This window comes from Palaemon carinicauda, chromosome 37 (assembly GCF_036898095.1).
Source record: "Palaemon carinicauda isolate YSFRI2023 chromosome 37, ASM3689809v2, whole genome shotgun sequence".
NCBI classification, from domain to species: domain Eukaryota; kingdom Metazoa; phylum Arthropoda; class Malacostraca; order Decapoda; family Palaemonidae; genus Palaemon; species Palaemon carinicauda.
The window spans coordinates 25168052-25183882 of record NC_090761.1 but is presented as its reverse complement, the minus strand read 5'-3'; the positions used below and the strand labels follow the sequence as shown (position 1 = coordinate 25183882).

At 41.1% G+C, this 15831-nt stretch overlaps 2 protein-coding genes across 2 annotated transcripts in view; one reads left to right on the top strand and one right to left on the bottom strand.

The window, feature by feature from the left end:
• The window catches only part of Oseg5 (intraflagellar transport protein Oseg5), a 45801-nt gene extending 38934 nt beyond the window's left edge, over window positions 1–6867 (top strand). Inside the window, exons 5-7 of the mRNA XM_068360876.1 lie at window positions 2639–2817; window positions 3285–4958; window positions 6444–6867. Coding sequence (XP_068216977.1) covers window positions 2639–2817; window positions 3285–4958; window positions 6444–6530 — 1940 coding nt within the window. The 3' untranslated portion in view covers window positions 6531–6867. The remainder of the gene's footprint in view (window positions 1–2638; window positions 2818–3284; window positions 4959–6443) is intronic.
• LOC137629513 (cilia- and flagella-associated protein 100-like) overlaps window positions 1–15831 on the bottom strand; it is a 214085-nt gene that overhangs the window by 180318 nt on the left and 17936 nt on the right. The gene's annotated exons all lie outside the window — the stretch shown is intronic.

The following is a 15831-nucleotide window of genomic DNA, read 5'->3' as shown; positions in this document are numbered from 1 at the left end:
AGCTCCTGGGAGTCTTTCAGCATCCTAAGAGGATCGCTGGGCTTCGTGAGGAAGACAGACTTATAAGGCAGAGTAATCGTCTAAGTCAACTTCCTTACCAGGTACTTTTATATATTTGGGTTTTGTTATGATATAACTGTCAAAAACTCTAAGCATATACGCTGTAAACTTAATTAACTCTGGTCTCTACCCACCACCATGGGTGTGAATCAGCTATTATATATTCACCGGCTAAATTAAATATTTAAAAATGATATTTTAATTATAAAATAAATTTTTGAATATACTTACCCGGTGAATATATAAATTAAAGGCCCCCCCTTCCTCCCCGATAGAGACCCAGCGGGATGAGAAAAATTGGGTCTGTTTACATGTATATGCGGTATCTGGCCGATAGTTGGCGCTGGTGGGCACACCCGCAACCTTCATAGCGATCGCTCGCGAGTTTTTGTGTGTGTTTTCTGTCGAGCCGCTGGAGCAGCAGCTATTATATATTCACCGGGTAAGTATATTCAAAAATTTATTTTATAATTAAAATATCATTTTTGGGTGTGTAAATTCCTCAATTGTTCCTATATGATATACAAACCCTTGTCCTTTAATTTTGGAGATTGATTCAGCTCATGCTGCAGACAGTCATTAAAACTTAATTAATGAGTGGTTAACCAGGTGGTGAAGGGTGCAGGCAAGGAGTCTTGCTCCCTTTCCCAGCCAGAATAGCTTCACTTTTGAATTTTTTTGAATTGGCTGTTGTTGGGTATGCATGTCTGCCCGTGCGCTACCAAACTTTTTTCTTCTCTTCTATTGCTGCTATTGCAGGAAGTAAGTACGTTGTGGCCTTGGGTACGGAAGTAAAACAAGATGTTCGTAATTGCCTGGGAAAGGGTGGCCTCTGAAAGCAGTTTATAGGTAAACCGACTGTAGATCCACACTCCCTCTGTGCATCTTTTAAGGGGTATGATTGTTCGCAATCATTCCCATATGCTAAGTTCAGGCCATGACCTGTGCAGTGGCAAGCATACACCCTGAAGGGAAAGAAGTGAGCTAAGGCTTTGTTTTGGTCTATCTTGGCAATGCCCAAGTAGACTACTGAATAAGTCTTTTGCTGCTTCCACTGCCCCTGTACATACGCCCTTGGCTTGGTCCATGGGGAGTATGCATCAGGACCAAGGAGCACTCAGATCTGCTTTAGCTTACTTTTTAGGTCTTTAGTGATGTGTGGGTTACCCCTAGTGTTTTCCGTACCCTTTTCAATGCTGGAAGCTCTTTGCCTGTTGCCATGTAGACTACTGACAATGAGTTTGACCTAAGGAAACCTCGGGATGTGCCTTGGGTCCCATTGGCCCTGCCTGTCCTGGTGGTCCCGGCCACTCTGGCTACCCTGATGACCCCCTAGGTCAGGAATGTACGGCCCTGTACACTTTCTGTTCCTAGGTTAATGAAAGGGCGACGACCATCTCCCTTCCTTACAAAACAGTGGATGCCTCCTCCTCCCTCTTCCAGAGAGCTCATGTTCGACTTGGTGGCGAGGATGGCACCATTCGAGTTGGAAGACCAAGAAAGGGGGATGGAGGGACTTTTTCCTTTGCCACAGACATGGGGTTGTGTCTATCCTCCCGCCTCGATCCACAGAAGGAGAAGTACAGGAGGTCCTCGAGTTACAAAAGAGATCCTTTCCTATGTGTCACAAGTTGATTTTCAGCGATGTCTTTATTGTTACCTAGGCGGGAAACAATGAGGATCCCCGACATATATACTGTCATTGTGAACATAATAGTGTACAGGTCTTGAAAAACACCCAAGACAAAAAAGTGGTCATGAAATTTTGGCTGTTTCTATTTTTGGACTTTTTAGTTTAATTTTGATGTCAATTCACTATTAATACTGCTTCTAGATGTACACATTTATTTAGTCTTATCACTTAATTTGCATCCTCCTCATTCTCGTATAACCTTCATTTCATTCCTCAAAGACTGTATTACATCATCATCATTATTATTATTACTAGCACTCTAGGCCACTGATACCTGCATCCATTTAAGGAATTAAATCATACTTAAACGTATTTTGGTCAGACTTGATATTGCAATCTACTTCCCCACTACAATGTCCATGTCTAATTCGTGACCCTTTGTTAATATTGAAATATCTTTTCATAGTCACTCACACACACAAGAAGTCCTATATCTCAAGGCTTTAATTTACTCTTTATTTTGATAAAAGAAATCTTAACACCTATATAAAGTATCTATTCAAGAAATCATGAAGTCATGGGTTTAGTTCAAAGAAAGGATATTTCTTGAAAACAATTTTTTTTTTTTTTCAATAAAAACAAATCAATTTACAGAAAATGCCCACCTCTTAAACTGTAAATCCTTGGAGTGAGCTTTACGTAACATGGAATACCTTAAACTATGGTTATAGGTAATAACTGTACCAAATGCATATCATAACAGGTAGTTTTTATGTCTAGCAGGAGTCACTGACTGCAGTATAAGCAGTTGTGAATGAATTAGTTTATATTGAAAAAAATACATGTTTTGATATTGGTTTATTACTATAGAGAGGAATGTAGTAAATTCTTTAAACTCAACTTATACAGTTTGACAAATACACTCATCTTTTTATGCCTTTGCAGCTGGAGAGGATGGTCAAGTAAAAATATGGTCTCGAAGTGGGATGCTTAGGTCCACTCTCGCTCAAGTGTCTGTACCAACATATGGAGCAGCATGGTCACCAGATTCGGATGCCGTCATATATACATGTGGGACAAATTTAATCATAAAACCCTTAGCACCAAACTCAAAACCAATTCAGGTTTGTAGATACTTTAACTTTTACTTTAAGGACCCTTACTCTCTTTGCAGGACCTCCACAGTCATTTCATTATGTTCGTTCGAAAGCATTCAACATTTCACACCGCATATTACTCATTTATTGTCAAATCCACACTATCGAATCACTTTAAGAATAAGAAAGTCTTCAGTTTCTTCTTGAAAGCCTTAATATCTTCAATCTTTTGAATGTCTAATGGGAGCTTATTGTATAGTCTTGGGGGCTGCATATTTAAAGGCTCTAGAGCCTACAGTAGACATATATCTAGGTTCGAATAATTTTAAACTATGCTCGTGTCAACACAATTTATTGGCTGCACAATATGTAGCAATTCTCTTATAAATTTGGGACGTCTGGTTTTTATTTAGGAAGTGCATATTGTGATTTGTTTGGCAGAATATGATTGGGCTACCCACTCAGTTTGATTGCTATGTGATTATTTTTTTCAGTGGAAGGCTCATGATGGAGTTATTCTGAAAGTGACATGGAACCCAAATACCGGACTAATTCTCTCCGGCGGTGAGGATACGAGGTATCGCGTTTGGGATGGCTTTGGACGTCAGCTCTATTCCTCAGCTCAGCATCAGCATCCCATAACAGCTTTATCCTGGTCTCCTGACGGTCAGTTGTTTGCAGTGGGCTCATTTAACACACTGAGATTGTGTGACAAAGCTGGATGGTGCCATTCCTTGGAGAAGCCTAATACTGGTAGTATATTCAATCTTGCTTGGTCTAGTGATGGAACTCAGGTTGCAGGGGCATGTGGGAATGGTCAAGTTATATTTGCTCATATTATTGAAAACCACCTGGAATGGAAAAATTACGAAGCTACCGTTACCAGCCGCAAAACTATTTTGCTGCGCAATGTTAGTAATGAAGCTTGGGAGAAGTTGGAGTTGAGAGACAGAATTATAAAAGTTTCCCTTGCTCACAGCCATATGGTTGTTGTGACATCAACGCAAGCTTATGTGTATTCAACACGTAATTGGAATACGCCTATCATCTTTGATTTGAAAGAGTCAAATGCAAGTTTGATTGTCCAAGATGAAAGACATTTTCTTCTGGTAGATGGAGCAAGTGTCTATGTTTATTCATATGACGGACGGCTGCTTTGTTCTCCCAGATGGCCCGGGATGAGAACAGATGTTCTTAACCATCGAACTGTGTCTTTATCAAGTGACACACTAGCAATTCGTGATAAAAATGATGAGAAACTAGTTCACCTCTTTGACTCTACAACTGGTAAAGCAATGAATGATGGTAAACCATGGTCACACAAACTCGAGATTGTTGAAGTGGCCATAGATAAAGTTGGTTCGTCCCACGAGAGACGAATGGCAGTGGTCGATCGTAACCGAGACTTATTTTTAGTAAATTTACAACGTGTAGGCAGCATAGGAAGACCAGTGAAGCTTGGAGGAATGGTCCAGTCTCTTTGCTGGAATGATGGTGCAAACATGTTAGCTGCACTTCAAGACGCCAAGTTCACTGTCTGGTTTTATCCAGGAGTTGTATTTGTGGACAGAGATTTGCAAGCAACAACAATGTATGAGATAGATGCCAGTGACTTTGGAAAAAATGCAGTTATAGTCAGCTTTTTAGATACGATGGTAACATTACGCCGGACAGATGGCAGTTTAGTAACGAGCAGTGTTTCTCCATATCCAGCTTTACTTCACAACTACGTCATGGCAAGACATTGGGAAGATGCAGTGAGACTTGCCAGATTTGTGAAAGATCCTACTGTCTGGGGTTGCTTGGCAGCGATGGCAACGGCGAGTAAAGAATTAGACACTGCAGAAGTGGCTTATGCAGCAATCGATGAAGCAGACAAAGTTGAGTACATACACCATATCAAGGAGATTCCAGTGAAGGAAGCCAGAGTTGCAGAAATGGCTTTGCTAGGGGGACACGTCAGCGATGCAGAAGCCACTCTCCTTCAGTCAGGTCTTTTTTTCAGAGCTATTATGCTCAACTTGAGTTTATATCATTTTGATCGTGCTCTCCAATTGGCAATTAAGCACAAGACGCATGTTGATACAGTCATGGCATTCAGGAAGCATTACTTGGCTCGTTTTGACAAGAAGGAAACGAGCAAACTCTTTCTTCAGTATGAAAAGCAGGTAAGATAATTTTGGTTTGATAAGGTTTTTCTAGTCTTGATTTGATTGTTATTTTTCATACTGTTTCAACTACCCAAGTTTTGACTGTTTTCAACTACAATGAAAAACCTTTGCCTTATGCTTGCATTGCAAAGTTTGTGTAACACAATAATACCTATTCCTTTAAAGTCACAAAAGCATTATGAAATATATTTACCTTGCTCTTTTATATTCAATAGTCTCCTAGGAAGTCTGTTTTGTTAAACAAAATTGTTTCACTTTATTGAAGGGGGTTACTAGTTCTATTTAGTATTCTCCTTACTTTGCTTTTTAAAGAACAATTAGGACATTGGGCCTTACTTAATCGAATAGATCTCTTTAAATATACTATTTTGAACCCCATTTCTTATTGTCAGTAACCACTATTAACACAGTTACTGATTAAAATTTAAAATTTCCGTTTTGCTCCTACTATTTTCATCATGTCACATTTCCTAAGATGGTGGTTCTGTCATAAGTTACTTGTTTGAACAGAATCTAGGTTCCAATGTTTTACATTCATAACTTCTTAGTTGTGTGTTTTCAATAACTGGATATACAATGTTATACTGTAATGCCATTTATTTTTAGTTGTGTGAATGGTAGGTTATGTTAGAAATGTGTTTGATATACTGCATTTAGTTTGATACAGTAATGAGAAATGGAACCCAAGTCTAACATTTAAACAAATGCTGGGTCTTCTGTTGTAAGTTACTTGTTCGAACAAAATCAAAGTCCGAACGTTTTACATTCATAAAGGATTAAAGGCCTCTCATGAATGACAGAGGCATGGGTCAGTGATATTGCCCTATCAAGCTGGACAATGCCTCAGACACTGACCTTATATACATATGATCAGCACCCAAGCCCCCTCTCCACCCAAGCTAGGACCAAGGAGGGCCAGGCAATGGCTGCAGAAGACTCAGCAGGTAGACTTATAGGCTCCCCCAAACACCTCATCCTTAGATGTATTCCCAAAGGAAGAAAATAATTTTTGTGTTTAAATGAAGGCCTGGGTAATCATTTTATGTAGCATTGGTAGTGGTTTTCACAGGGGCAAATGTGTTGTGGGTTAGCAGACAAATTCAGCATTAAAGGTGCTATGAGTTTAATAGACCCTGTACGTCTCCCATATACACGCTGGGTCTGTGCCTTGCACGTTGATACACTAGCCTCCCTATGGCAAAAAGATAATATGTCTTTAGTTTATCGCGTCACATCGGATTTCCTGTTCTAGCTTTTAAAGGGAAGTCCTTGGGTACTAAACAGCACCTCCCTGAAAATAGGTTTTTCCTTCCTAAAATCCCCTCTATTTGAAAATGGCAGTTAAAGAATATGAAACAAGGGCATTGTCAGGGCAATAAATGGCTCATATTCTTTGTTTTTGTTGTTTCATTTAACTGCTCTTTAATTATCAACTATCTATACAGTACAGTAATTATCAAATATATATTTTTTCTTTTACAGGTGGAAGTCGATTTTAAGAAAGTGGCTGAAAAGATTGAACTTGAATATCAGAAGGAAAGAGAGAAACCCACTTCCTCTTCTTCATAGTATCATAATGATTTCATCGCATTCTAGTCATTGTGTGAAACAAATACAGTACCTGTAATTTGGTTTTCTAGTCATCATATTTGCTTAGATGGTTATTTATTATAAGATGTTTTTATATACAAAATTCTATATTTGTCTCTGAGAAAATTATCATTTAAATACCAGTATGAACTATAATTTTTGCTAGCAGTTAAGGAAATTTTGAGAACAAAATATTTTTTTGTTTAATACAAATCCCAAAGTGCACCTACAGGATGTCAACTCCTGCAGTAAGCAGATCCTCGGACACACCAAAAGGAGAGCAAAGAAAGAAACTTATCTATTGTTATTATTACTTGCTAAGCTACAAGGCTAGTTGGGAAAGCAGGATGCTATAAGTCCAAGAGCTCCAACAGGGAAAATAGTCCAGTGAGGAAAGGAAATAAAGAAGTATATAAATTACAAGAGTTAATTAACAATTAAAATAAAATGTTTTAAGGACAGTAAAAAACCTTAAAATAAATCTTTCATGTATAAACAATAAACTTTAAGAAAAATAAATGAAGAGAAATAAGATAGAATAGTGCCAGAGTTTACCCTTTAAGTATTCTTCGTGATACACACAATATATGATAAAATCATATAGTAAGGAAGATGAATTAAACCAGGATATTGAGTTAGGAGACTTTGAGTGAGGGAGGGAGGGAAGAGATTCTTTATCAAGTGAGTATAACTAGAGCCTTGTAGTGTGACTATAAAATGTTAAAAAAAATGTTTAAAATTAAAATGTTATAAAACCTTAAAAAAGATGTGTATGGGTAGGACTATATAAGGAAATGGAATGTGGCTTAGGTGGAGAGAAAAGTTACATGCTCCTTATAGGCTAAAATTTTGTGTGTATTCCCTATTTTAGAAGTCCAGTTTATATGTTAATTGATGATTGGGGGGGCCCTGGATGCCCAAATAATGACAAAAGTAAAATCAAATATTCTAAAATACTGCAATATTACTTGCTTTAATGTCAAACTGGGAAAAGTCCAAATAATGTTTAGAAATCAACAGAGTTGGTTGTGGATATACTGTAACAAGGTTTAAGAACTTTATAAGCCATTGCTTTGTTAATTATTTATGTGAAATGCCTGATACAGTAAGTAAAGACTGCTACTAATTTGGTGAAGGCCAAAGAGGGGAGACCATGTATTCAGTGCCTATAATCTCCAAGGGAGTTTGATCCAGAGAAGCATGAGATGAATTGGGTAATTATTTAAGGTTCAAGATTATTTCAGCAATAGGACACATTTTTAGAGGAGATGGGTTACTGGAGGACATTATGTAAGGTAAATTTGAAAGATGAAGACCCAGAGGAAGGAGAAGGATGTCAGTGCTCGATGACCTGAAGGGAAGGAGAAAGTACCAAGAGCTAAAAGAGGTGGCCATGAATTGTGAATTTTGGAGGGCGACTAATACACGTTAGGGCCTGCCTAAGGACAGAACACTATAGTAGTAGTAAGGCCTCTATGTCCCTTTTGTATGAAATGGTGGCATATCTATTAACCTTTTCTGAAATAAATAAGATTGACACATCAGGTTTTGACTAAATGCACAGGGGCAGATTTATGCACTTTGGTGACAGATATTAACAACTAAACCATCAGAGAATTAGTTGAACATCTGTTACGCACAACGCACAGGTTTTAATAGAAGGAATCCAGTGTTATTTGCTTGATAATGAATGAAAGATAGGTGTATGCCTAGATTAGCAATTGATTTGACTAGTTCAGACTAGCTTCCTTTATTTAAGAAGGCTTCAATTGACTTATCTACAGATGAGAGTACTTTGGAGATTATCCAATTTAAATTGTTAAGCTCACAAGCTCACGGGTGTAATAAAGCAGGGACAACTATATTTGATCTCTAAACTAGTACTGAGGTGTGTAAAAATATTTAGCAGTCTGTTACAGTTAATGTTGTTTGTGCAACCACGTGCTTAAGCGGTAATTTGCATTAATTCCTATATAATTATATTGTGCTGTAGCGGCTCAAAGTCAGCATGGTTATTGATCCTTTTTTCTTAAAGCGACTGTCAATTCATAATTGACTGCAAATTAGTGGTAATTGGTATCCTAAACGGCGCCCGACATGTAATGGGTGTGAACTGGCGATAAACAAGTGCTAAGGTGTTGAGAAAGAAGACTGTCTGTTTATCCATGAATTATCTGAGAGATAGAGAGATACGATGATAGTTTGAATTTAATTTTTTTAATATACTGTATATTGTAAGGAAATCAGATTGTAAGGATATATTTCATTCTTAGCTGGAGACTCTTAGTCCCAATAAAAGATCTCAAAGCATACAGTATGTTCAATGAATTAAAAAAAAAAAAATTCAAATGTACTATATATATTTGTTTTTCTAGCAAGATGTGTATATCTTTGTGAATTATGTGTTTCAGTAGTAATATATGTGCATAATATAGTAGATTGAATAGAATATTTTGTTTTATTTAAAATGTAATTTTTACTGACTATTGTAATAAAGACACTTATTATTATTATTATTATTACTACTACTACTACTACTACTACTACTACTACTACTACTACTACTACTACTACTACTACTACTAGCTAAGCTACAACCTTAGTTGGAAAAGCAGGATACTATAATCCCAAAGGCTCCAGCAGGGAAAAATACCCCAGTGGGGAAAGAAAATAAGGTATGATGATTCTAAAAGAGAAGATGAAAAACCAACAGAATAAAACTTCCTTTTTTCAATATTAAACTTACCCGATAATCATGTAGCTGTCAACTCCGTTGCCCGACAGAATTCTAAGGGAGGGATACGCCAGCTATCACTATACTAGAAGGGGGTGTACTCACAAGCGCCACCTGTGGCCAGGTACTACAGTACTTGTTGTTGACGCCACCTCACTTTTTCCTCTGTCGTGCTTCCGGCAAGACGTTCTTGGATACGCTTATGATTTTGGAATATTGTTCACGGTTTGGTGAAGTATTTCTCTAAAATTTGCAGCTATTCGCTATACTGGAAACTTCTATATTAGCTTAGTTAGCTTTTGGAATTAATTTGATTAATTATGGTGACGAAGAGAGTATGAACTCTCTTTCACCTTTAAATGGCCGACCCTTCCCTTAGACGGAAGTGTTGGTGTCTAAGAGAGTATAGACTCTCTTTCTTAATTTTGCTTAACAAAAGTTATAGATTTATTTTATATCTCTCCGCCTCTTATAGGCCTCTTCGATTAACTTCCTTTTATTATAAACTTATTAAAATTAATTTTTATATTTGTTTATATTCGACCTTCCTAATAGTAGGCGGTCTTTTCTTGGTACCGAAGTTAATTAACATTGAGCCCGTCATTTCGGTTTTACCTGTTAACATATTATGCTATTTTAATGTCTTTGAAAGAATTTCTTTGATAGTCTCGTACTGTTTTCAAAGTTGAACTAACGTTTTGTTTTGTCTCTGCAGTTGTTGACGTTCAGAACGTTCAACTTGCGCTCTATCGTTACGATAGAGAAAGAATTTTCACGGTTTCACGTTGCAGTAAGAGTAACCGTGTCTAGCGTTTTGTTCATTCTTTCTTAACTTAATGGTTTTAATCCTAATAAAGGAACTTTTCATTTTGGGAAATATTTCAGTTTTTTCCTTTAACAATAATATGTTTTAACGATATATATGATTGGGCTCTTCTCTCAGGTTCTAAGTCAAGAGAGAGAGAAAGAGAGAGAGATAGAGACGGAGGGAGAAAGAGGAGGATAAACGTTTCATTCAAGCGAGTAACGTTGTTATCGTTTTTGCTCTTCTCCCTAGTCTCTTTAAGGGAAGAAGGTAAACGTTTCTAGAATGATCTAGTGTTTAGTCTCTTTCCAGCCACTGAATTATTTATCTTTCATTAGATTTTTCTGTTACATTGTAATTCTGTTTTCGCAATTACTAACTTTTGAGAAAGGATAGAATTGCGTGTTTCAGGTGCAAACCACTTAAAGTTTCGAGTTCAGTGAAATAAGTGCAAACAGAAAATCAAAGTGATAAGTGATTAGCGCAAAGTGTGTCAGTGTTGTGCGTGAGGGTACTTCTGTCCGCGCCAGTCGTCCTCCCAGTCCGGGACCTCTTGCAAGCTCCCAAGCCCAGGGGAGAAGCAATGTCGAAGGGCATAAGGGTTCAGCAGGCCTTGATCGGCGCACAGAAGTATCCTCGGTGGTTGCGGGCGTGTCTTACCGAGACCGTCACTCCCACCCGCAGACGATTGAGCCCTTATTTTGCTCGTCTGCAGAAGAAATTTAGGGGAGAAAACGCTGGTCTCAGGTCTCAAGACCTCTTAAACGTAAAGTCCAGACCTATGCCAGACGTACGAAGTTAGAGTTCAACAACCCGGATGCAGTCATTGGGTTAGCTCTGACTCTCCTCAGTCATCAGTTGAATGCACTCCGCCTAAGAGGAGTAAGGTTCTGCCGCAACAGATCTCTGCTGTTAAGGCTTTACCTCAGCAGACCTTAGTGTCTGCCGACCCCAAGTTGACTCTACTGCAGTCCATGCAGTCACAACTTTCGGTCTTGATGCGTGAGTGTCGGGCTGAGAAGGTTGCGCCTCCGCCTGCGCTCGCTCCGCCTGCGCTCGCTCCGCCTGCGCTCGCTCCGCCTGCGCTCGTTCCGCCTGCGCTCCCTCCGCCTGCGCTCGCTCCGCCTGCGCTCGCTCCGCCTGACCGCAGTACCGCCTGCCAGGCGTACGATGTTGAGCCACGTTATGAGTTTACTGATCCCAGTGGTGTGCAGCTCCCTCCGCCTTTCTTAAGGCAACCTCAGCAATGGGAACAGGAGGCTTATACCTCTCTTCCTCCGCTTCCACTTGCTGTTCCACCAGTGAGGCAACACTCGATTGAGGCACAACAACCTCTCCCATCCATGAGTCAGTCTCCTCAGCTCTCGCTGCAGCGAGCTCAACCCTCCTCAAGGCAAGCACCTCAACACCTTAGCCTTGCGCCTCAGGAGCCTCAACTTGCGAGACTTTTACTGCGTTCTGCGCAGCCACTACCTTTTCGCTCTCAGCTCACACCGCAGGAACCTCAACTCGTTCCTCAGGAACTTGCTACTGCGCATCCGCCAACCACTCAGCAAGCGCAACCCTTGAGTTCAGCCACTCATGCCAGGAGTCAGCCTCCTCCACCCATGCGCCTACCTTCTGCTACTTCCTTTGATCAGCCTTTGCAGACTGAGCCTCAGGTGTTCCCTCAACAGAGTCTTGAAGAGGAAACCACAACTATTGTTGTTCCAGCTCGTTCTGACTCTGCTGTTCAGCATACCTTACCTCCATTTTCAAACATTATGATAATGGAGGTTATTTGTATTACTTATAAAAATATATTTGTATTCCTTGCAATATATTTTTAACAATATCGCAAAATATGGCAAAAATATGAATCATGAGTTATGAATGTAAGGTAAATATTATGTTGATATTAAAACCCCATGCAAGCATGCATAAAGCACTCTAGCACTGGTCATGGAATTTCTGAGAAATGTTAAACGCCATGCACACGCTCTGCTTTCCTTACAGCATGCTCTACATACAGCATGCTCTGCTTACAGCATGCTCTGCATACAACATGCTCTGCATACAGCATGCTCTGCATTCAGCATGCTCTGCATACAACATGCTCTACATTCAGCATGCTCTGCATACAGCATGCTCTGCATACAACATGCTCTGCATACAGCATGCTCTGCATTCAGCATGCTCTGCATACAACATGCTCTGCATACAGCATGCTCTGTATTCAGCATGCTCTGCATACAACATGCTCTACATACAGCATGCTCTGCATACAGCATACTCTGCATACAACATGCTCTGCATACCTTACCGCATGCTTCTCAGTCACACATCTTTGGTTGTTGCCAACTCACTAGACTGTCAAGCAGTTTCATAACGTTGCCTTCTAGTCTGCTGCTTTTGCACCAGTGAAACCCTCACTGAGAGAACTTAGCTTTTCTAGGATATGGTCCCTGTAGATGAGAAAGTTCTTTTCTCCCTCCTTCTGATATTCCTTTGAGGACTCTGTCATTTGGAGGGAGCCTTTAGCTGCGTAGCCTCCTATGGACTTTTATTTAAGCATAACATGCTTCCAGGGAAGGTAATGGTTCCACTTCAGTCGCTAATCCCGTCTGTTACCACACCTGCTCCCATAGACCTTGAGCTGTGTTGCAAGACATGCAGTCCAAGCTTAGTCCTTGTTAGAGGATTTTTTGTTTACGGAGTCAATGTGTCACGGGGAAGACGTTCAACAACCAGCAGAAGTGACTTGTTGTGACGCAGTGCGGCAACCTCAGCAACCCGATAAGGAGTTGTCTGTACGACCCAGACAGTCTAGACAGATTCGGGTTGTCACTGTACTTCCTCGCTTGCCCATGGTTGACAGTTCACAGACTGTGCAGCAGTACCATGATCTTGTGTCCGGCTCCGTCAGACGACTGGCTTTTAAGAGCTCCCACAAGTCGTCGCTGTCTGGAGATTTTCAAATGGACTATGGATCTGACCAAGGAACTGGGCCTCCTGGTCAATTTTGAGGAGTCTCAGCTCGTCCCATCCCAGACCATTGTCTCCTTGGGTATGGATCTTCAGAGTCGAGCTTTTCGGGCTTTTCCGTCGGCCCCAAGGATCTTCCAAGCCCTAGAATGCATCCAGAGCATGCTGAGAAGGAACCGATGCTCAGTCAGGTAGTGGATGAGTCTAACAGGGACACTTTCATCGCTGGCCCTGTTCATCGTGTTAGGGAGACTCCACCTCCCCCCCCTTCAGTATCATCTAGCTGCTCACTGGATAAAGGACATGACGCTAGAGACGGTCTCAGTTCCTGTTTCCGAAGAGAGGAGGTCTTCTCTCGCGTGGTGTAAGAACAGCTTTCTTCTCAAGGAAGTCTACCTTTGGCTGTTCAGAAACACGACCGCCGTCTCCTCTCGGACGCATCAGACACGGGCTGGGGTGCGACTTTGGACGGACAAGAATGCTCGGGAACATGGAATCAAGAGCAAAGGACACTTCACATCAATTGCAAGGAGTTGTTGGCGGTTACTCTGGCCTTGATAAACTTCAAGTCCCTCCAGCTTAACAAAGTGGTGGAGGTGGACTCTGACAACACCACAGCCCTGGCTTACATCTTCAAGCAGGGAGGGACTCTTTCGTGGAAGTTGTTCTAGATCGCAAGGGACCTACTCATCTGGTCTAAAGATCGAAAGCTAACTGGTAACGAGGTTCATTCAGGGCGGTATGAATGTCATGGCAGATCACCTCAGCCGGAAGGGTCAGGTCATCCCCACAGAGTGGACCCTTCTCAAGAATGTTTGCAGCAGACTTTGGGCCCTGTGGGGTCAGCCAACCATAGATCTGTTCGCTACCTCGATAACCTAGAGACTCCTGTTGTATTGTTCTCCGATTCCAGACCCAGCAGCAGTTCACGTGGATGCTTTTCTGCTGGATTGGTTCCATCTCGACCTGTATGCATTCCCGCCGTTCAAGATTGTCAACAGGGTACTTCAGAAGTTCTCCTCTCACAAAGGGACACGGCTGACGTTGGTTGGCTCCGCTCTGGCCCGCGAGAGAATGGTTCTTAGAGGTACTGCAATGGCTGGTCGACATTCCCAGGACTCTTCCTCTAGGAGTGAACCTTCTAAGTCTACCTCACGTAAAGAAGGTACACCCAATCCTCCACGCTCTTCGTCTGACTGCCTTCAGACTTTCGAAAGACTCTCAAGAGCTAGGGGCTTTTCGAAGGAGGCAGCCAGAGTGATTGCCAAAGCAAGGAGAACATCCACTCTCAGAATCTATCAGTCTCAAGGGGAAGTCTTCCGTAGCTGGTACAAGACCAATGCAGTTTCCTCAACCAGTACCACTGTAACCCAGATTGCTGACTTCCTGTTATATCTAAGGAAAGTAAGATCCCTTTCAGCTCCTACGATCAAGGGTTACAGAAGTATGTTGGCAGCGGTTTTCCGCCACAGAGGCTTGGATCTTTCCACCAACAAAGATCTACAGGACCTCCCTAGGTCTTTTGAGACCTCAAAGGAACGTCGGTTGTCCACTCCAGGCTGGAATCTAGACGTGGTCCTAAGGTTCCTTATGTCATCAAGATTTGAACCTCTCCAATCAGCCTCTTTTTAGGACCTCACATTAAAAACTCTTTTCCTCGTGTGCTTGACAACAGCTAAAAGAGTAAGTGAGATCCACGCCTTCAGCAGGATCATTGTTTTCACATCTGAAACGGCTACATGTTCCTTGCAGCTCGGTTTTTGCTAAACGAGCTTCCTTCACGTCCTTGGCCTAAGTCGTTCGAGATCCCAAGCCTGTCCAACTTGGTGGGGAATGAACTGAAGAGAGTACTTTGCCCAGTTAGAGCTCTTAGGTACTATCTAAAAAAGTCTTAACCTTTACAAGGACAATCAGAAGCCTTATAGTGTGCTATCAAGAAACCTTCTTTTCCAAGTTCTAAGAACTCAGTTTCTTACTATTCAGGCTTCTGATTAGAGAAACACATTCTCATCTGAAGGAAGAAGACCTTGCTTTGCTGAAGGTAAGGACACATGAAGTGGGAGCTGTGGCTACTTCAGTGGCCTTCAAACAGAGCCATTCTCTGCAGAGTGTTATGGATGCAACCTATTGGAGAAGCAAGTCAGTGTTCACATCATTCTATCTCAAAGATGTCCAGTCTCTTTACGAGTACTGCTACACCCTGGGACCATTCGTAGCAACGAATGCAGTAGTAGGCGAGGGCTCAGCCACTACATTCCCATAATCCCATAACCTTTTAACCTTTCTCTTGAATACTTTTTATGGGTTGTACGGTCGGCTAAGAAGCCTTCCACATCCTTGTTGATTTGGCGGGTGGTCAATTCTTTCTTGAGAAGCGCCGAGGTTAAAGGTTGTGATGAGGTCCTTTAGTATGGGTTGCAGCCCTGTATACTTTAGCACCTTTGAGTTGATTCAGCCTTCCAAGAGGAACGCTGCGCTCAGTAAGGAAGACGATCTTATTAAAGGCAGAGTAACGGTTCAAGTCGACTTCCTTACCAGGTACTTATTATTTCATTGTTATTGTGGATAACTGATTATATGAAATACGGGATACTTAGCTATCCTTTAGTCTTGTACACTGGTTTTTCACCCACCCCCCTGGGTGTGAATCAGCTACATGATTATCGGGTAAGTTTAATATTGAAAAATATTTTCATTAGTAAAATAAATTTTTGAATATACTTACCCGATAATCATGATTTAATTGACCCACCCTTCCTCCCCATAGAGAACCAGTG